The 22495-nt window shown below is 35.3% G+C and overlaps 1 protein-coding gene across 6 annotated transcripts in view; it reads left to right on the forward strand.

The window, feature by feature from the left end:
• The window catches only part of LOC122224822 (RAB3A interacting protein), a 46525-nt gene extending 29480 nt beyond the window's left edge, over positions 1-17045 (forward strand). For 4 of the 6 annotated variants that reach the window (XM_042947156.1, XM_042947159.1, XM_042947154.1 and 1 more), the window contains 8 exons: positions 4955-5032; positions 5666-5869; positions 6023-6079; positions 8621-8749; positions 10008-10120; positions 13947-14046; positions 14129-14198; positions 16445-17045. In XM_042947156.1, the coding sequence (XP_042803090.1) occupies positions 4955-5032; positions 5666-5869; positions 6023-6079; positions 8621-8749; positions 10008-10120; positions 13947-14046; positions 14129-14198; positions 16445-16527 (834 nt within the window). In that variant the 3' untranslated portion in view covers positions 16528-17045. The remainder of the gene's footprint in view (positions 1-4954; positions 5033-5665; positions 5870-6022; positions 6080-8620; positions 8750-10007; positions 10121-13946; positions 14047-14128; positions 14199-16444) is intronic. The other 2 variants (XM_042947157.1, XM_042947158.1) reach the window with 2 other exon arrangements.
• Positions 17046-22495: the final 5450 nt, after the last annotated feature.

Consider the following 22495-nt stretch of genomic DNA (forward strand, 5'->3'; position numbering starts at 1 on the left):
CTTGTACTCTGTGGGGATCAGCCTTTTTGTTCTGTTCAGTCCTTCAACTGATTGGATGAAGCCCAACCACAGTATGGAGAACAGTCTGCCTTATTGCACATACCAATTCAGATGTTAATCTCAGAAACACTTCCACAGAAACACCCAGAATAATGTTTGACCAAATATCTGGGCATCCAGTGGCCTAGTCAAGTTGATGCATAAAATTAACCATCGTACTTAGTGTTGGCCCTAAGATAAAAGTTCCTTATTCAGAAAGGTTGATGTGTTACTGGAATGACTACTGTCATTATCACATCAATAATTTCTTTTTTTTCTCTAAAAATTTGTTTTTAAAACTTTGTAGTAAAAGATTTTAGAAAAATTTCTTCCATTTTTGTTGTTTTTATTTATGCAACATTTTTTTCAGTTTTAGAGGTATGCGTATTTTCTTACATAATTGTAATCCTAATATATTTTGTATTTTTTCTTCAAATAACATGTTTTTGTGTTAACTTACATGGTCATTGCAGTGATAGTCCTAATCTATCAACTTACATACTCCACCATTTTTAATGTTGTAAGTAACATCATAACAGGTTAAATGGGGGTTTCTTCAGATGTGGACTTTTCTGTGCCACACACCTTTGGCCCCTCCTCTGTCTTTTTTGGGATCATTTTCTTTCATGAACATTGGAAAACTGATCTATTATTATTTTTTGTTAGCTAGTCCTCAGAGATGAGAGAAAGATAAATGTAAGGATGGGAAGAGTGGGGAATTAAAGCTCTAGAAGACAAGAGCTGTAGGACTTGTCACATTTTTGTTTGCAGAAGGGGTATGCAGAAACCTTAGACTTTTTCATCCAGTATTGTCTGGCCAGAAAAATTTCATAATGATGTATAGGTACTAGATAAGAAAGCAAATGTGTTAAATTTCTCATGTGCCTGCCCATAATTTTAGCCTTGCTTATTTCCTCTTGTTTGCACTTGTATGTATATTCTATTAGATGAAGTAGGAGGAGAACAAACAGGAGAAACTTCTCCCTCTCCATAGTGGGATGTGAAGGAACACAAATGCTGGTTTTGCAATGAATGAAAAAGTTTACCAAAAAAAGGTTTTGGGTCCCTGATCTATCCCTGATCCTACAATGGCTAATAACCTTGATACTATGTATTCTTTCTGGGAAAGAAGTTACATTAATTAAAGATGATTTCAGTAATGAAGAGAATTGTCTTCAAACCAGTTATTTATGAATTTTGTGAAAAGGTGCTAAACATTTTTCTGTGGTCTTTTTAATTATGCCTTCATGATCTCAGTTTACCACTGTATTATGAAAAAGCTTTTTGCTTGCATTTTAGGTATATGTACATACAGTTTTTTTAAGAATTAAATGTTATTTTGAATAAACAATTTGTACAACTTTGGCAAACTTAACATGTAACTTCAAATTAGGAGTTTGTTGTGTATGAATCATCTTGAATATAATATACTTTGTAGCAAAGTTGTGTCTTAAAAAAACTATCAAAAATAAGAACTCTAAAGTTATATAGATGTATTCCCACCTAGTATCTCAGATTTTGAGATAATATAGAATGAAATCAGTTGAAATAATGCTTTACAAAGAAAAAAAGGGGGTAGCCTTAAGATTTTTTTTTTTTTTTTTTTTTTTTTACATTTTGTCAACCACTTTTAGTAAATGTCTATAATATGCCTAGTTTTCTCTCTGTAATGCCATGAGGCATATAATGAAAATTATTGTCATTTTATCTGTGAGGAAAATGAGGCATAAGAAGTTAAGGAACAATGTTGGGATTCAAATTCATAACCCCAACCCTTACTTTAAGTACTATGGAAATCATAAATGGGACTTCTCTTCGTCTGAAGCCACAGAAAAGGAGTCATCATTGAGGACTCTCCTTTTTCTCATATTCAGACTGTCCGTATTTTACAAGCCATTAGTATTTATTACCTAGCCCAGTAGATGCCACATTTTTTGATCATGTACTCAATCTATAAAAGAACAATTTGAGCATGTACCTTTATTATGATGAAGATACGTAATATTGAGAATTACCTATGTGACAGGCACTGTTTTAAAAGCATATATACTTACTTACAAATTACATGTATATACTAATATATATAAATTGTTATATAAATTATAAAACACCAGTTTATAAAGCAACTCAATCGTAAATGCTTATTTTTTATAATAGTACAGAAATGTTTTATTCTCACTAAAATATGTTGTGCGTATGTATATATTTTTTTAGTGAAAGTAGTACACTTGCATATGTTACCTTGTTCTAGAGAATTTTAATCTTAATTTATGATTCAGATGAAGTTCTGGTCTAAATTTCATATTTTAAATTAAATGTAATGCAGCTAATAACTCACAAATACATGGATCCAAATGGAAGAAATACATCTTTCTCTATATTAAATCATTATACTGAATTTTCAGTTCCATTCCTGGTTATGTGAAAGTTTTTCTAGAATATTCTCTAGTGAATTTGTATTCTCTAATACCAACGATGTCTTTGTGAATTAATCAGCAAATGTTGAGTTTAAACGTTATTTTAAAGAAAGAGTAAAAACACCTTCATTTGAATCACTGCTAACCAGATAGGAAAAAAATTCTGTTTTCAAATTCTGGAAGTGTATAGACATGAATGTTTATATCAGGTCTGCAAACTACAGCCTGTCTTTACTTTTGTGCAGCCTTATGAGCCAAGATTGGTTTTTACACTTTCGAGTGGTTAGGGAAAAGAATCAAGAGAGTATTTTGTGACATGCAACCTGAAATTCAGACTTCAGTGCTGATAAATGTTTATTGAAACGGCCACGTTCACTGTCCACGTGTTGTCTGTGGCTGCTTTCACACTGCAGTAGCAGGGTTGAGTATTACAGCAGAGACTGTATGGCTCATAAAGCCCAAACTGCTTACTGTGTGACCCTTTACAGAAAAAGTTTGCTGACTCCTGGTGTACCTGATACTTGCATTTTTTTCAGCTTTCAGAATGGCAGAGTGATAGAAAATTTTCCAACTTGTTTTGAATCTACTTTTTGATGTCTTTTGTCAACTTGCAAAACCCTATACGTTATCTTTTTAGCTGTTGCTTCTGCCTCCTTCTAGCTCTCTTACCTTTCCATTTGGGACCCCAGGGACGCTCTTTTATTGTATCCCTCATATCACTAAGGGAAAAGGCACCCCAAATTCCAGCTCTCTTTGGGTTTACATCTTCTCCTGGATCTTGGTCCCCTAGTTCTTTACTTTTGTTAGTTCTCTGATGCCTTCAGACACATTTAAAAAAATTTTGTCCTTGTCCAGCTTTTCTGTTTATTCTCCATGTGAAGTTTGGTCCAAATTGCATAGTCTGCTGTTAAGGAAGGCAGAGTGCATTTCCAAACATTTAAACAGATAATCTCTCCTTCACATGAGTTACTTTTGCGTTTATAGTTAAAATGTCACTTATCCTGAAGGGTCAGATGAGATATGTTTATTATTTTGAAAATATCTTCCAAATAGAGATCTGTTGACAGCCACTTGTCAGAAGAATTCAGCAAATCTGGAACGTTTATTATTTTTAAAAGAAAAATGCATACCTCATTATTAAATTGGCAGCTCTTAAGGACTTTGTTACAAGATAACCAGCGTAATTGTGCTTGGAAGATTTTCAGTTCATCTCATTTCATTATAAAGCATTGATAGTAAAGCATCTCTTATTTAAGCTAATGTGATCTGTAAATTCATATTATGGGCATGTAAACAAACTGCAGTTCACTACAGCACTGGAAAAGCAAATGAACAAATGGGCATGCTGCTGTCAACTCTGATGTGGAGAATGTCTACTCATCCACTGAAAAGTTGACAGACTTAGTAAGGATGCTATTGTCAAACATGTATTAAATGTCTTTGAAGCTGATTTCCTTCCTTGCTTCCTTCCTCCTTTCCTTCCTTCCTCTCTCTCTCTCTCTCTCTCTCTCTCTCTCTCTCTCTCTTTCATCCTTCTCATAAACTGCAAAATGTAGTTCTAACATATGTGTTCTTAAATCCCAGGGGATTATCTCAAGCACCCTATGTACTGTTCCAGTCCGTCCTTAATCCTTTATGGGATTATTCCATACAGCAGAGTAATTTTTTAAAAATAAAGATCAGTGACTGTCTTCCTCTAAAAGATCATAAGGCTTCATATTGCACTTAGAATAAGAGCCAGAATTCTTCCTTGGACATTTTATTTGATTATTACAATGTAAACTGAATGTAAGCTCCTTAAGAGACAAGGACCCGTCTCTTTTCCCAGTACGTTATTAGCACGTGGAATAATACCTCACAAAAAGGTGTCATGAGTAAATGTTTGATGAATAAATATAAGAAAGGAAAAAGGAATTAAATACCCAGAGTTTCATAGTTATTGTACAAAAAATTAAGACCTTACTAAAGGCTAATCTCTGATTTGTCCTTTTAGATTAACTCTGCACAGAATTGTCACTTAATATCATTTTGTGAATGTTTTCATTGGAAGCCCTAAGGCTTTTCAGCTGTCATTCCTACAAACTGCAGCATTATTGATGTATTAATATTTTTACCTGTCCCTTCAGTATATCTTTGCTATGACTAATAATATGAGTATGCATATTGTGACCCAAGTTACAGAAACCTAACCACTGAGAATTTGGGTTTGACATGTGGGATGTTTATTGTTTCACATAGTCTTTTTACACAAGCATTCACCAGGAGGATTGAACTTGGCTACCTCAGTGATACTGGTACTAAAAGAAGGTACCTATTCCTAACTCCTACTAGTTTCTCTGTCAGACGACTGTTGTTATTTCAGAAATTGACATGGAATACTTCATTTTCAGGTTAAAAGTTGGTAGTACATTTTTGCTACTGTTGTAGATACTTTTTGAGAGATTTTTGAAAACAAATGCTCGATACGTTTCCGAAATTTGAGATTTCACCTTTTTCAGGAAGCTCATAAGATGGTGAGAGAAGCAAATGTTAAGCAGGCAACAGCAGAAAAGCAGCTAAAGGAAGCACAAGGAAAAGTAAGTTTTTGCTGCTTTCATAGTAAAAAAGTACAAAGAAATCAGTGATTACTGTTTTAAGGATACTTTAACATCGATTGGCTTTTGTTCCTATTGTAAACTAGTGTTTATTTTAGAAGATTTGGAAACTGCAGGAAACTATAAAGTAGGGAATAACCACTACACAGATAGGGTTAATAGTGAACAGTTGGGGTTCACTGATATTAGAACCAAAGGATTTAAAGTCTTGTGAATCACATGTATTCTCAAAAGGACTAGACAATCACATTTTAAAGTTAATATTTTTCTTAATTCACTGAAAAAAACCCCACCAAACTGTTATTTTATTATTTTAGGAATGAACCGCAACTAATCATAAACTATTCTATTTGGAGATTTTCAAAATTCACATGAAGTTTGTGTTAGACATTTTGATAATTTGAAAAATTTCCTTTAACATTGTGAATAGCAGCTGAATCTGAACTGTAAGAAACATGAAAAAACTTGGTTTTACTTTCTTTTTGTTAGTCCACAACAAATACCAATTAAACTTATATTCATCTTTGAAAGGAAAGTGTTTTGATCAAATTGCTGACATTCAGCTGAATCTGTCATAAAACTTAGTGTATGGGACTATGTTGATTTCTTTTCAAGATTGATGTACTTCAAGCTGAAGTAGCCGCATTGAAGACACTCGTGTTGTCCAGTTCTCCAACATCACCCACACAAGAGCCTCTGCCAGGTGGAAAGACACCTTTTAAAAGGGGGCATACAAGAAATAAAAGTACAAGCAGCGCTATGAGCGGCAGTCATCAGGACCTCAGTGTGATACAGCCAATTGTAAAAGACTGCAAAGAGGTAACGCGTCAAGGACTGTCCCCTCTGACTCTCTTGATACTTAGTAATTCTCATCACTGACGTGTCAGTTATGATTTTTGCCAGCAAAACTTGTAGTACAGAATATGCAATATTAAGATGGGGGAGGCTTTATCTAGAGCTGGCTGCTTTCAGGGAATCTCCAGTTCCATTCTCTACTTGGCTGACCTTGGAGTACCTGCTAGAAACTTGGTAAGTTTCTTCATCTTGCTATTTCATTTAGGGAGCAAACTGTCTTGTGTTATGTAAAGGAGAGTGGGTGGCTTTAATGATCTGGCTGGTCAGAATTTGTTGGTAGGATGCTCTAACAAAATATGAATGTAAGAAATGTGTGAAAATAAGGTGATTTTCTTGAACAGAACATTGTTTTTACTTAAATTCTAGGAGAGGTAGAGTTTTGTATTCTTTCACTGAGTCTTAGAGTTAATTCAGATAATTAAGCAACAAAAAATAGAACTAAGCCATCCCTCCCCCCACTTTTTTAGAGCTCTGTTTTACATTGTTTTATTCAGGTTCATCATTAATCTTTAAGAAGTTGTATTTGCTCATTTGGTTAAGTTTTTGCATGGAAGCCAGGAGTTTATTAAATTGAATAACCAGGGTTGTTACTTACTTTAATTGAATTGCATTTGTTTACTTACTAATAAAAAGGATGCTAGTGAGAGAGAAGGTCAATATGTGGCCAGATCTGAATGTGACAGAATCTAAAATCCATGTTCGTGAAATACTTAAGAAACTTTTTTAAGTTATAACCTTAATTTCTTTGAATTTAATTAACATTTTTAATTGCTTGGTACAACTTGCATTTTTGCTGCAATTTCTCAGTGTGTGTGATTATATACCTTGTTTTCCATTGTTTACACTAACGAAATTTAAATGTTTTCTCATGGAACGTTTTAAAGTTCTTAGTTTATGAACTCTTAAAATGTGAATAGGTAACATACAACTTTTTGGTTTGTAGATATATTCGGTATTCTAATGTTTTGTGAAAACTTATCAAAAAGGTTTTTTTTTTAATGTTTACTTATTTATTTTTAAGAGAGAATGAACGAATGAGAGCACATGAGTAGGGGAGGGACAGAGAGAGAAGGAAACAGAGAATCCCAAGTGGGCTTGGAGCTAACGTAGGGCTCGAACTTACTAACTCACTAAAGGTGAAATCATGACCTGAGCCAAAATCAAGACACTTAACTGACTGAGCCACTCAGGCGCCCCTCAAAAAGTTTTATTGGACAAAGGAAACACACAAAGTTGACCTGTGTAAGCCTTAGAAGAAGGTAAAACAGTTGGAGAGAAAGTGAAACATGCCCACGTTTCTGTAAAAAAAAGTGACAGGTAGTCACGATATTTGCAGCGTATCTGCTGAAAGCACTTAAAAGCACACGTGCGTGCGTGTACGCACACACATTATGCAAGACTTTGCAGTCAAGTCACTTAGACACGAATCTGAACTTGTACTGGTTTTTTGATCTGTAACCTTAGGCAAGTTACTTTTTTCTCTAAGCCCTAGTTTCCTTCTCTAAAACAGTGAAGAGCAGAATGTCTGTCTCGCACAGCTGTGAGGATTAAGTGTTTAGGAAGTGCTTACCGTAGTTCCTCGCACAGGGTCAGCTCTTAATAGTTTAAGTTACTGCCTTTAAACTAGAATCTTTCCTTAGAATACCACTTAACCTGCTTTGGGGTTTATGTCCATTAAAGGGTAGACTTTACAAAGAAAATGAATTTGGAAATGTAAGTATTGTTATATACCTTAAAAGAAAGTCTGTGGGGAAGCTTGGATTTCAGACTCAGCCTTTCATTACTTCCATGGAAACCACCTGCACATGTGATTAAGCTGTCCTAGAGGCCAGAGCTGTAGTCAGTGTGTCGTTTGTGGCATGTCCAGTGCTTCTGGACAAGAGTGGCTTAGAGCTGGATGAGGGGCACTACCTTGAGTGGGCAGCCAGGGGCAGGTGTGGCTCTGTATGTGACAGGTGGTATTGAGCTGAGTAGAGGGCATCTGGAGGGAAGAATACTTGGGGAACAGTTCATTAAAGAGAGGAGGGGGAACGAAGGACAACTGAAGAGTGAATCGGGAGGCAGGTGCCAGCCTGGATTATTGTTGATAATTCAGACAGTAGTCATTGATGTTGCTGTGGCAAAATACGCCTTAATAAATGTTACGTTTTACGATAGTCAATTTAGGAGGGTACATATATGCTGCTTTTAAACCTGCTGCTTATACAAGAAACATTTTCAGAATTCTTTTGAAAGTGCCTTCAGGTGATAGCAGAACAGTTAGTGTCCCCTTTGACCCAAACTAGGTTTCACAACTTAGTCTCCATTTAGTCAAACACTTTATTTAATTAACTTCGCTCCAGATTACTTTTGGATTATTTTCAGAAAAGACTTCTCATTTGTTTTATATTCAGAGCAGTGTGCACATTGTCTTAAGAGGAACTCCAGCACTTTTGAGGGGTGGGGTGGAGATAATGGTAGCATCATTGGACACCATAGTGGGTCCGTTGAAAAGGGCTCATTTGGATTTGAGAGCTTGAATTTTTTAAAGAAAGTTGGTACCATGTATTGCAACTAATCAAGAATGGTTCAGTTCATTATTTTAAATGAGTAGGATTTCTTTTTCAGTAATGTTTAAATTAGGTTTTAGTTTTATAAAGTGATTTTATGTTTTGTACCTTTAAAAAGATTATTTTATGGGTTTTTTTTGTTTTTTTTTTGTTTTTGGTTTGTCAGGCTGACTTATCTCTGTATAATGAATTCAGATCTTGGAAGGATGATCCCACAATGGATAGATCGTGTCCTTTCTTAGACAAAATTTATCAGGAAGATATCTTTCCATGTTTAACATTCTCAAAAAGTGAGGTAATTTTTTTTTATTTTAATAGGAATGCATTAGAGTGGTTCCTGTACCTTTTGCTAAATCATGCTGTATGTTTTCTATTATGTAAATAAATTATTCGAACATGTTGTGATTTACCATTTTCTTTATTCCATATTAAGATCATGATAATTTCTTGGCATTCAGTTGCTGAACATCTTTGCTTATTTGAGCAGAGGATCATTCATAGAGTGAAGTGTTAGTTACACTGGAGTGAAGTATTAAATGTGCACTGGGGGTAGGGCTTAGTTCTTGATTGTTACTTAGCCCAACACTCAGGGTAAGGGAAGTTCTCTATACTCTGAGGTGTTTATTAGGTTTATGTATATATGATAAAAAAAAATCATAGTTTCTTCATCTTTAAAATGGAAAAAAATGCCTTCCTTGCCTATGTCACAGGGTTGTTAAGAGGTTAAAATGAAGCAAATTAAGTACATACAAAAACTTTTTTAAAATGTAGGGTACTATACCAATGTCAGGTCACAGTTTTAATTTGTACATATGGAAGGTTTGTGTATAAATATCCTGTCAATCAGTGTCTAAGAAATGTAATCCTAAGAGTCTTATGTTAAGTCTTCAGAGGATTTAATTATAACCTTACTTGTCAGGAGAAGTTAAAATGAACAGTAAAACACTTTTGATATGTAGATATGTTACTCACTGTGTCTCTGTGTCTGTTTCTAGGTAGGCCATTCCGTATTAGTAATCTTGCCAGACTGAAGCAATGTGCTGGTTTCAGCTGTTGTTGATCAGTTGCTACCATCTCCATCTGGGCATTTAATATTTGATAATTCAGCTAGTTCTTTTGTGCACATAAGTACAAGTTCAGAAAATACATAGCTGTAATTAGTATATATTGCTGTGTTATGAATGACTAGTATTCAAAAATATGCATAAATTTAGCAAAATGAGGCATTAGGGTATTCATCTTGAAGTGGTGTTAATAGTGGATGCTAATTGTGGGTAAGAGATGGACAGAGATTGGAATTAATGCTTTCAGTTCTCTTCCAGATAATGAGGTAAGTTACTTAGCTATGACTGAATTGCCTGCCTTTCATAATAATATTTGAGTTGTAAAAATACTCAAACCAAGATTGTATAGTTTCTTTCTTTTTCATTGGCTAAGACTAAGCTTACAGTAGAGCTTGGGGAAAGAATAATTTTAAAGATTAGTTTATTATAGAATACAATTTTAATATTTTTATGTCAGCATAGCTTCTGATACTTTCTGTTTTTTTAAAGTTGGCTTCAGCCGTTCTGGAGGCTGTGGAAAACAATACTCTAAGCATTGAACCAGTGGGATTACAACCTATTCGATTTGTGAAAGCTTCTGCAGTCGAATGTGGAGGACCAAAGTATGTTTTTAGAACTGTGTCTTGTAGAAAACACTGAGTTTTAAAAATGTTACATTTGCAAATATTTCGTTTTCCTACTTTTAAATGGTTAAATTTCTTGTTAGTTTTCTATTTTGTGCAGCTAAAGACAAATCCTCAGTGCAAGCTGTAGCATTTCAAATGTAGCATCAAAGGGAGAGCCCTTTTAATTCAAAAGTATACATATATGTTAGCTTAGGTGTTAGAAACATTTTTTTAAACCATCTGTTGTGACTCATTAACTGATCATAAAATCAGTTTAGTGGGTCATAAGCAGAATATTTGTCTGTTATACATATACAAATAGCTGTGTGTAGTAGGTTTTGGTGTAGAATATTTCTTCCTAACGTTGCCGTTAAAAATAGTTTGGAAAGACAGTGAATTAGCCCAGGTCTTATCAAGCATGAAAGCAGGACACCAGAAAGACTTGAATAGTCCTCCCGTTTCATGCTATCGTGTAAAGGATTCTCACTTTGGTAAATAATCGGTTCTGTCTTACATGAGAGCTACTTGGCAATTATATACCTTCAGAGGTAAGACTCCCACATTTCATAGTGGAGCAGGCTTTTTTCTGTCCAGTCCTAGGAGGAGGAAAGACTGAAACCAGTGGTACCTAGAACCTTTGGCATAGATGTTTGCAAAGTGACTTGGAAAAGATTTGGAGGAAGCTGCTTACTTGGTGGTTCAGAACGATGTATATATGTGACTGGAAAGCCTGAGAAAGCTCCTAGAAAGCAGTAATTGACTCCTGTCTGAGTCATTTTGAAGGCAGAGGAGGAAAGGGCTTTTTGAGATTAACCAGTAGGTCTGTGTTAAAGCCTGCTGTAGGAGTTGTGTGCTTCTTCTCATTTCCTGTTGTGCATATTGCCGTTCTTAAATTTTTTTTAATGTTTATTTATTTTTGAGAGAGAGGGAGAGGGCGGGAGAGAGAGAAGGAGGGGCAGAGAGAGAAGGAGACACAGAATCTGAAGGAGGCTCTAGGCTCTGAGCTGTCGGCACAGAGCCCGATGCAGGACTCGAACTCACAAGCCGTGAGATCATGACCTGAGCCGAAGTCAGACACTTAACCAACCGAGCCACCCAGGTGCCGCTGCACATTGCCATTTTTAACAGGATCACACAATGTTAGTATTCAGATAGTTGTTTGTGGGGAGTGCCTAGTCAAGTATTTGCTCTGCGAGCCACACATCCACCTAGCATTGTGTCCTGTTTTATGCTCCCATGTGCTGGTAGCACAGCGACCTCTGAATCTCTAAATTTACATTTCTAAATTCTACTCTTTCAACAAACACCCAAGTGTTTTTATCTTGATCAATTATAACAGTTTTTGTGCTTTGGAGGTCTATGTGTACCTTATTTTAAATGTAACATATAGCAGTTTTTATTACAGAATTTAAATTTCTACTTGCGTTATATAGAACACATATTATACATGTGCAAATATCATATGATGACAAATGAGCATATCAGAGCGAATTGATGTAGTGTTTTGGTAAAATAATTATAGATGTCAGGTTTAGGGAACACTTTACATAGTTTAGGGATATTGTGCTTGTGGCAGTGGGGTTAGATGTCAGGTGTTTGGGAGTGCATGTCGTGTGACAAAACTTAAGGAAGATACTCTCTTCTGTGAAGTGTGCAGTATGGCCCCAGCCAGGGCTCTCCTGGACTAGGTAGTGAAGTGAAGGTAATCACTAAGTAAATGGCACATGCTGTAGGAACGTTGAGAAAGCCAAGACCAGTCTTCTGATGGTGATGAGGGGCTGTTACTGGAGGCAGGGAGATTTGATCTGGGTTTTCGAAGCATGGGTAGAATTTGAGTAAAGAAAAGTACATGTGATTGGAGGCCTGGAAAAATCAGAGAATGGTGAGTGTGTAGATGGGAAAGATGTGACAAATCTGAAGAGCATTTTGGAGGGAAGAGATTCAGGTGGGGGCTGGGAAAAGAAGAGCTAGAGATGCGCCAGGTTTCCATATAGACATGTTGACCTCCCCAAGTGAAAATGGCAGGTGTGGGTTTGAAATCTGGGGACTAGAGCTGTTCAGACTACCAAGGTTCTGTAGCAGCCTGACAAAATGCACTTGGAGGTCAGAAGACTTGGCATTGGATCCTACCTCAAATGAAAATGTATTGGCTGTGACAGTTCACAGGTGGCTTTATAAACGAGATAAACACTGTCATTATTTCAAAAGTTGATACTTGAAACCACTTTAGCAAAGCACTTTCAAAATCAAACAAAGTACTTGACAAACAGGTGTATGTCTGTTTCTGGAAGAGTAGTGTATCAATTGACTTTTATCAGTTCAGTGCAACTTTTCCTTCTTGTGTAAATTACCCCTTTGGCGGTTCCAAGGATTCTTGACACTTGTGCCTGAAATTTCTTGATCTTCTATCCTTCCCAAGCTAGTAATTAGTATTTTTAATTTCTTTTTAGAGATCATTAAAGGAAATTTCTTTTTTTTTAGTAAAAAAATTTTTTTTAATGTTTATTTTTGAGAGAGGCAGGACAGAGTGTGAGCAGGGGAGGGACAGAGAGAGAGGGAGACACAATCTGAAGCAGCTCCAGGCTCCGAGCTGTCAGCACAGAGCCCAGTGTGGGGCTCGAACCCACAAACCATGAGATCATGACCTGAACTGAAGTCGGACAGTTTAACTGACTAAGCCTCCTAGGCACCCCATGGAATTTTCTAAGAAAGGAGCAATGAGGCAAACTTTCTCTGAAAAGATGAGAATTCTTTTGTGGGTGGAATGGCCATCTCCAAAATTATCCTATTTTAAGTACACATTCTCCATTTGTTTTCTTAATATGGAGGTGCATTTGTATCATATTTCTTACAAGTATAGCTGAAATTTAATGTTCGTGTAACGTAGTTTTCTTTATTATATAATTTATAATGTCATTTAAAATGTTGGCCACTTTATCTTAGTTACAACTATATTCATTTTGCCTTGAGAGGGAGTGGTAGTTGTGTTCAGCCATGGTGCTTGCTTCGGAGGGTACCAGCTGGGCTGCTGTAGGTCTGCTCTGGCAGACAAGCCAACATCATTGTATTGAGCTGTACAGTGACCAGGGGCTCATCACTTAGCCAGCAATTATTGAATGTCTGCTGTATGCCAGGCACATGCTTGGTGCCTGGCATTTAAAGATAAATAAGGTACAGTCCCCATCCTCGAGAGACATACAGCCTCATTGCAACCGGAAAGCCTTCATACCAAATCTTAAGAGTCCATGGTATGCAAACAGAAAGGATGGTATGTCTGAATATAGTGCACTTTGTGTAATTATTGAGGGTCAATATTTTTGTAAGGTGGCCTGTTCCTCTGTATTTCTCAGGCCTGGAGCCACATTAAATGCACATACTTCAACCAGACCCACCGAAAAGTACCACATCTAGAAACTTATCCTGCAAGCTGTTTTAGTAACATGTTTTGAGACTTGAACACTCATCATCAGGTTTTTTTGAAACTGAGGAAGTAGTTGAAGTCCTGATGGGAAACTCAGAACTGCCCTGTGGCTGGTTACTCATTTGTAAATTTGCTTCAGGATAGGACATATATTTGAAACATTTAGTTTCTGTTCGAAAACCATGGTGAATGTTCTGTTGTTGAACTTGTTAGAATGTAGGCCCCAAGGGGGCAGGGTCTTTGTCATTTTCATCATGATAGCCCAGCATCTAGAACAGTGCCTGATACACAGTAGGTCTGAAATATTTGTTGTCTTAGCAAATGTAAAACTTGTACAGAAGGTAGGAGCAAAATGTTTTTAATTAAAAAAACAACAAACTAAAATTTGTCATTATTTTACAGAAAATGTGCTCTAACTGGCCAGAGTAAGTCCTGTAAACACAGAATTAAATTAGGGGACTCAAGCAACTATTACTATATTTCTCCCTTTTGCAGATACAGGGTAAGTAACTTAACCATGAATTTTAATAAAGCTCGCTTTGATATGACATTTGACTAATGACTTTTTTTTCCTTTTGGCCTAGATCACCTCTGTATGTAACTTTTTTACATACATTCGATATATTCAGCAGGGGCTCGTGAAACAGCAGGATGGTGAGTGTTCTTAACTGGTTATAAAATGTTTACATAAGACTTCAGCAAAAAGTATAGAACGTAGTAGTAATGCTCAAGTTTTATTATTGGTGCATTTATATTGAAGCTCTTACAGTTCTAATGTGTGGAGAATTTGGGAACTGATGTCTCTTAAAATGATTCAATCATTGTATTTGCCTCATTTTACTCCAATTTTGAGTTTTAAGCAGGATCAGTTATAACTCTTAAGAGATATATGATAAACCAGATGGTAAATGTGAGGGGACTAGTAATTAGCTCATTGAATTTACTCCTAAGAAATAAAAATATTCATTTTTATTATTCAATTCAATAATAAATTCATTTTTATTATTCAAGCTCTAGACATGGTCAGATTTATTTTAATTGGTAGAAACCATGAGGATCTAACAATAATTTTTTTGTATATTTCCTACTTTTATGTATGAATTAATAAAGCAGTCATGAAGATAGTTCTGAATGGGATAAAGATTACTGTATTCTGAATCAGCAGAAACATGTAGATGATATATTCAGGAGAGCCAACATGATGCAAGTGTTTTAATACTTTTAATACAGTCTTTCATGATTACTGATGATTCTGTAGCCAAATGTCTTAAATGCCAGGCATAAAAATGAATAAGGCCCAACTGCTCTAAAGCAGTGTTTCTTGAGTACATGTGATTATTTTAAAACAAATAGCAAATACTAAGCTAGGGATGAGTCCATACCCATTTTGTATTTGATGTTAGGGGAATTTCCTACTCATATTTTTTTTAGGCACTGAAAATACTTTTATATTTAAAAACTGGAAGAAACGTATTATCTTTCGGTCATGTAAACCAGTGACTCTTAATTCTGTGGAAAAGTTAGTTATGCTGATAAAAACTTAGTTTAGTATTTCTAAAGCTCTGGTATGTTGAGAAGAGACATATTGATTAAGATCCCATATAATTAGATTTTAATGCCTAAAAGAATGAGGGTGAAACCTCTCATTAATGTTTAATTTCAACCTGAGCAGCAAAGTCTTTAAACTGTACAGTACTTTTTATGACTTTTCATAAAATTGAAATATTTTTGAATACCTGTTGGTAGATCATAGGATTTAAGCCACAGAACAGATGATTTATGTTAAGTTAAATTGTCAAGCGTGTTTTTTTCTCGTTAAAATAAAAAAAAAAAAGGTTTTCTGGGGAAGATGAAAGATAATTTCCTTTATGAAAATAGTAAGAAATTGTCATGGGTGGTAGTGGGGGTGATGGTGATAGGAGTGGTCTCTTCTCTGGTTTCTGTTACTTTTCCACTTCATAGTACTTGGTACACATCATATACTGTGCGAGTTTATAGCAAATAACTATCATTAATTTTAAAATCTGTTAATTGTGCCTTTTGCCAAAAAAGATTTAGGGTAGCTAAATCTAAAGCAGGGTTTCTGAGGCTTGGTACTATGAATATTTTGAGCTGAATAGTTCTTTGTTGTGGGGGCTATATTGTGCATTGTAGGATGTTTAACACCATCGCTGAGCCTTACTCAGTAGAAGCCAGTAATGAAAAATGTATCCAGACATTGTCAGATGTACCCTTTAGGACAAAATCTCCCCTAGCTGAGAACCACTGATCTAAATCAATCCAATCGGATGATGTGTCTGTCAGAGGGAGACCTTTTGTCTGAAATACAAAGCCACTTTTTTCAAGTTACAGAAGTGGCTTGCCAAAGTAGAGATAATTGAAATTTACAGATCAACCTTTGCATTTATTTTTATTTCTAATTTGAGCCATATACAAAACCTTTCTTATTATTACAAAGACTGTTACTGAGTTTTCTGGACTGTCTTTTGTTTTCCTTTTTCTCCTGTTTTACTCTCTGTTGGTGTTAATAAACAGTGGAATGGCCAAGATGTAGCAAACTAGAGCAAGAAGATCCATGAGTTAGAATAATTGAGGACTGAGTGTAATTACTTATGAAGGTGCTAGGATTGCCATTTATTCAGGACCCTGAAAGTGTCTGCCTTCTGTTGGGCTAACGTGGTCATCGATGTATCTAACAAACAGTTGTGATAAAAGTGGGATGCTCACAAATAACACGAAAAAGTTTCTGTTGAAATAGCAATAAAATGTTGAGGCATTTGGTACGTCATTCAGAAATGCCCAATTGGCATTTCAGCTAATGTTAAATTCTCAGTGAAACAGTTAAAAAATAATGAGGATGGTAATTTATGATTTATGTGTCTCCTTTTCTATTTGTATAGTTGATCAGATGTTTTGGGAAGTTATGCAGTTGAGAAAAGAGATGTCATTGGCAAAGCTGGGATATTTCAAAGAGGAACTCTGATGCTCTCTGCCTGGGACCATGCATGAACCTCCCTGAATACCTGGAAAATGGCTGAATATTTTTATGGTTACTTGATATTTATTACCAAGGAGTGGGCCCAAGACTTTTTCCCTCTTTTGCAGATTACACTAAGAAGTACTGTGATTTCTTTTAAATTGACCTATGCTGTGTTTGCTTACTCTTTAGTTGAACACACTATAGAGAATTACAGGTGTACTAGTGATTGTAATTTATAGTTGCCCAAAAAACAAAAATAAAAGCTAAATAAATAAGTACATAAATGTTGGATTGAATATGTTTTTGCTTTCTCTTCTAGCTCTGACATGGTATGTAGGGTAAGCTGAATGTATTGAATTGTAGCTTTCAAACTGCACAGCAGCCTGTGACAAGAAGAAGGCTGAGTGGACAGGATCATCTCTATACCCCCACAAGAATGACTCTATTTTTGTCTGTTTTGTATATTGAGCCTCAAAGAAGGATTTTATTTAAAGAAAGAAAGAAAAAAAAACCACTTCACTATATCCATCTAGAGAAAGCTACTGTTAGTATTTCTGAAGAATAGCTTTTTGGCTTTCAGATGTTTTCTCCCTGCATATGCATATTTCTGAAACAAAAAGACTTCCTTTTTTTTTAATGTTTTTTTTAAATGTGTATTTATTTATTTTGGGAGAGAGGGAGAGAATCCCAAGCAGACTCCGTGCTGTCAGCACAGAGCCCGATGTAGGGCTTTAACTCACAAACTGAATTCCTGACCTGAGCGGAAATCAGGAGTCACATGCTTAACTGAATGAGCCACCCAGGTGCCCCTAGACTTACCTTTTAAAAAAAATTTTTTTCTAACATTTATTTATTTTTTGATAGAGACAGAGCGTGATTGGGGGAGGGGCAGAGAGAGAGGGAGACAGAGAATCTGAAGCAAGCTCCAGGCTTTGAACTGACAGCACAGAGCCGGACGCGGAGCTTGAACTCATGGACCATGAGATCATGACCTGAGTTGAAGTCAGACACTTAACTGAGCCACCCAGGTGCCCCCTCTAGACTTACTTTTTTTTTTTTTTTTTTTTTTTTAATGTTTATTCACGTTTGAGAGACAGAGAGAGACAGAGCATGAGCTGGGAAGGGGCAGATAGAGAGGGAGACACAGAATCCGAAGCAGGCTCCAGGCTCTGAGCTGTCAGCACAGAGCCCGATGCAGGGCTTGAACTCACGAACTGTGAGATCGTGACCTGAGCTGAAGTCGGATGCTCAACTGACTGAGCGACCCAGGCACCCCTTAGACTTACTTTTTTAACTTAAATATTTTTTCTGCACCTCTTAATTACTACATGGTTTGACTATAGGAAGTTCATATAACTTGTTTGCAAATTAGGTTTTAAATTATTTTTTGCATCATAATGCTGTGATCAGTATCTTTATGCATACTTCTTTGCACATTGTTGGGTTGTTTCCTTCATGTAGATGCTTAGATGTAAAATTGTTGGGCCAAGGTGTATGTATATTTTAAAATATTTGATCTGCTTTGCCACATTGCCCTCTACAGCAGTTGATTGTATTTTTACAAATACGATCTGAAGATGACCTTGTTTTCAATCCTGTCTTCAAAGACTTGGTCAACCTTACCTATGGAAGATTCAGTCACCAAAATGGATGGGACTCTACAGACAAAAGGATATTTGAGTATGGAATGGTATGGACTGGTAGAAACCATCACTACCCTGCCCAGTTCAAGAATCTGAAATTGAGCATGAAAAGATCTTTGAAACTAGAATTTTCTGTCCTGATAAATAGTTACTCAAATGTGAAGGCATAATAAACATGTTCTCAGACTTTCAAAACTTCAGAAAATTTTTCACACAAAGATGAAAGTTAAAAGCACTTAAAAAAAGAAAAAAAAAAAAAACTTTTGGAAAAAGTACCTAAGGATGAAGATAAACAAATCCAAGGGATGCTACAAGAGATTTGGGTGATAAAAAGAGATACTTATGAGGTTTGTTGATGACTTTAAAAGAATAAAAAGTAAGGCTAAAGAAAATAAAGTATATGCATAACAATGTAGAATTAAAATTCTTTACAGCATCAATATAGTGGGAGTGAGAGGAAACCAGAGATCTTGAGGGTAAAGTTCCTATCTTGTTAGAAGGAAGAGAAACATACTAATTAAATAGGAAAGAAAAAAGAAAAAAAGACCAACTAAAGAAGTGAATAGAGTGGTAGGGAAATAATATATTTATACACAAAGCATAAGGACATGGAAAGGTTGAAATAAAAGCATGGAAAAAAGATAGGAAAATACTAAAAGAAAGCTAGTGTGGTTATGCTATTATCCAACAAAACACACATTAAAATAAAAGCATTATTAAGGATAGAGATAGGTGATATATAGTGCTAAAATTTGAGTTCAAAACTTAGTAAGAAAACCAATAGTAATAGAAATAATTGAAGAAACTTAAAAATACTAGGGTGACTAATACCAAACTTGAAATATATAAAGAACTCCTACAACTCAGCACTAAAAAGCTAATAATCTGATTAAAAATGGGCACACATCCAAAATAGACATTTTTCCAAAAGAAGCCATAAGCATAGACGCATGAAAAGGTGTTCAATGTCACTAATCGTCGGGAAAATGCAAATCAAAACCACAGTAAGCACTTTACAGCGGGCAGAATGGCTAGTATCAAAAAGACAAGAAATCATGAGTGTTGACGTGGATGTGGAGAAAGGAAAACCTCATGTACTCTTGGTGGGAATGTGAATTGGAGCCACTATGAAAAACAATGTAGAGAGGTACCTCAAAAAATGAAAAATAGAATATCATTCAGTTCGGTAATGCCACCACTGCTGGGTGTTTACCCAACATAAATGAAAACACCGATTCAAAAAGATACATGCACCCCTATGTTTATTGCAGCATTATTTACAGTAGCCAAGATACATCCTAAGTGTTCATCGGTAGACAAATGGATAAAGAAGATACGGTATAATGATACATTACTCAGCCATAAAAAGAATGAAATCTTGCTATTTGCAACAACTTGGATGGAGCTAGAGAGTATAATGCTAAATGAAATAAGTCCGAGAAAGACAAATATCGTATGATTTCACTTAAACGTGGAATCGACAAAAACAAATTAATAAACAGAAACAGACTCAAACACGGAGAATAAACTGGTGGTTGCTAGAGAGGAGGGGAGTGGGCTTCCAGCAAAATGTGAAGGGGATTAAGATAAATCATGGGGATGAAAAGTGTATCATAGAGAATATAGTAATATACAATAATATTCTAGTTATATTATTATAATAATTATACAATAATATTGTAGTAACTTTGGTGACTGATAGTAGCCATACTTCATGTGGGGAGTATTGCATAATACTATGAAATTGTCAAATTGCTATGTTGTACACCTAAAATGTATGTCATATATATATATATATATATATATATATATATATATATATGTCACATATATGTCATATATACTTCAATTGAAAAGTGTAGAGAAAGTAGTGCTTCAAGGAAAATTTTGTAGTTTTAAATCTTTATATATACATATATATGTATGTATATATATGTATATATATATTTTTTTTCTAAATGAGCTAGTGTTCAATTGAAGTTTCAGAAGGACAAGATAAAGCTAAAGCAAGAGATAAGAACAGAAATAGAAAATAGAATAGAAATAGGATCAACAAAGTCCTATGTTGACTGAAAAAATGAACAAAATGTACAAAAATTTCCAGTAAGTTTATTATGGAGAAAAAGAAAATGCACAAAAAACCCATATCAGGAATAAAAAAGGTTATGTCACTATCAATACTGCAGATTTTAAACAGCTGAATATTGTGAACAACATGCCGATATGTTTGAAAATTTAGGCAAAAGGGCAAAATTCTAGAAAATGTTATCTAGAAAAAAATCAGAAACCTGAACAGTGCCATTACTATTCAAGGAAAGGAAGTAGTTTAAAATCTCACAAATAAAACTCTAGGCATAGATGATTTTAACAAACTTTAAAGAGTGAAGAGTTATTCTAATCAGATACATTCTTCCAGGAATAGGATTAGTATGTCTTGCACATCAAAAACCAATATAATCTTGATAGTAAAACCAGATTGGGACAGTTGATACAAGAAAGGAAAATTATAGATTCATTTTGTCATGAAGATATCTGCAAAAGCAAACACTGTAACACACTGAGTGGCATTTACGCCAGGAATGCAAAAATGGTGTATTAGAAAATTTATAAATGGAATTCACATTTATAGAACAAAAGTGAAAAACCGCCTGCCTGATCAATAGATGCAAAAAAACATTTAATGTTTTCAGCTTGAAGAAGGATATCTTTAAAAATCTTACAGTAAACACCATCCTAAGGTGGGAAACAGTAGAAGCATTTTCTTTAAAATCAACACTGGGACCAAAATTATTGCTCTCTTCACTTTTATCCAAAATTGTACTGTAACTGTGTTAGTGCAACAAGATGAGAAAAATAAAGTTACAGTGATTGGGAAGAGACTGTCATTGGGATGTGATTGTCTACATAGAAAATCAAAAGTCTTCCACCAATTCGACATAATTGGAGAGTTTAGCAAATGCCTAAATATAGGACCAATGTCTAATTGTGAATTTTACTTATATACAGCCACAGTTAGAAAATAAGAGTTTTAAAAAGACAGCAAATAAGGGGCACCTGGGTGGCTCAGTTGGTTAAGCATCTGATTCTTGGTTTCAGCTCAGGTCATGATCTCACGGTTTGTGAGTTCGAGCCCTGTGTCAGGCTCCACACTGAGCATTGCAGAGCTTGCTTGAGCTTCTCTCTCTCTCTGCCTCTCTCCCACTCACGTGTGCTCACTCAAAATAAATAAACTTTAAAAAACAAATAATTGCAAAAACAATTCTGATGTATCTAGTAATAAAGCTAACCAAAAATGTGCCAGATCTGTGTACAGAGAGTTCTAAAAGACGTTAAAGAAGACTAGAGTGTCCTGTGTTCATTAGAAAGACAATTAAAAGTCTTTCCAAATGGATGTATAGATTTATTAGTGCATCTCCAAACTAAATCCCAACATTTCTGCTGGAATTGACAAACTGTTCAAAATTTACATGGCAGATTTAAGGATGAATAATGACCAAGACACTTCTGAAGAACAAGAAAGGAAGGAGAGTTCATCCTACCAGAAGGACTTTTTATGAGGTTGAGGTGTTTAAGAAAGTCTTACTGTGCAAAAATAGAGAAAATGACCAATGGATAGAATAGAGAGCCCCAAAACAGGCCCACATGTATTTGTAAATTTCATATTGACAGAGATGGTATGGTAGGTCAGTGACAGGACTAATAATTAAATGGAGCTGACAAAAACAAACATACAAGATTGGATCTTTTCCTCATACCACACACGCACACAAAACAACTGTTTAAATGTCCCAAAACTTTAGAACTTCTGACGTAGAAAATCTAGTTAAAATTGTAGGTGAAATATATTTTGAAAATACAGAGGGATACCTTCCTGATCCTGCTTCTAAGAACTTCTTAAACTGCAGGCAAAAGAAACCATAAAAGAGAACCATAAAAAAGTGTGCTATATTATAAATTGTTAATTTAAAACTTCTGTCCCTCAAAAGGCATTTTAAAGACAAGCTACAAGCTATGAGAAGATATTCGCAAAACTCATAACCAATAATAGGTTAGCATCAAGAATATATACGGAAATTATACAAACCAACAACGAAAAAAACACTAGCAGAAAAATGGGCAAATGACTGAAACAGGTACTCCACGAGTTGGCAGTGCAGTAAACCTATTATGGGCCAGTAAACCTATTAAATGGTTTTCATTTATTAATACTCCGGGAAAGCAAATCAAGAGTGCAGTAACAGGTTTACATTCATTCAACTGGCAAAAAGTCCAGCAAAGTCAAATGTTGCAGAGAATTTCAATAGGATTACTCCTATATTGCTGGTGAA

Source organism: Panthera leo, chromosome B4 (genome assembly GCF_018350215.1).
Source record: "Panthera leo isolate Ple1 chromosome B4, P.leo_Ple1_pat1.1, whole genome shotgun sequence".
NCBI classification, from domain to species: domain Eukaryota; kingdom Metazoa; phylum Chordata; class Mammalia; order Carnivora; family Felidae; genus Panthera; species Panthera leo.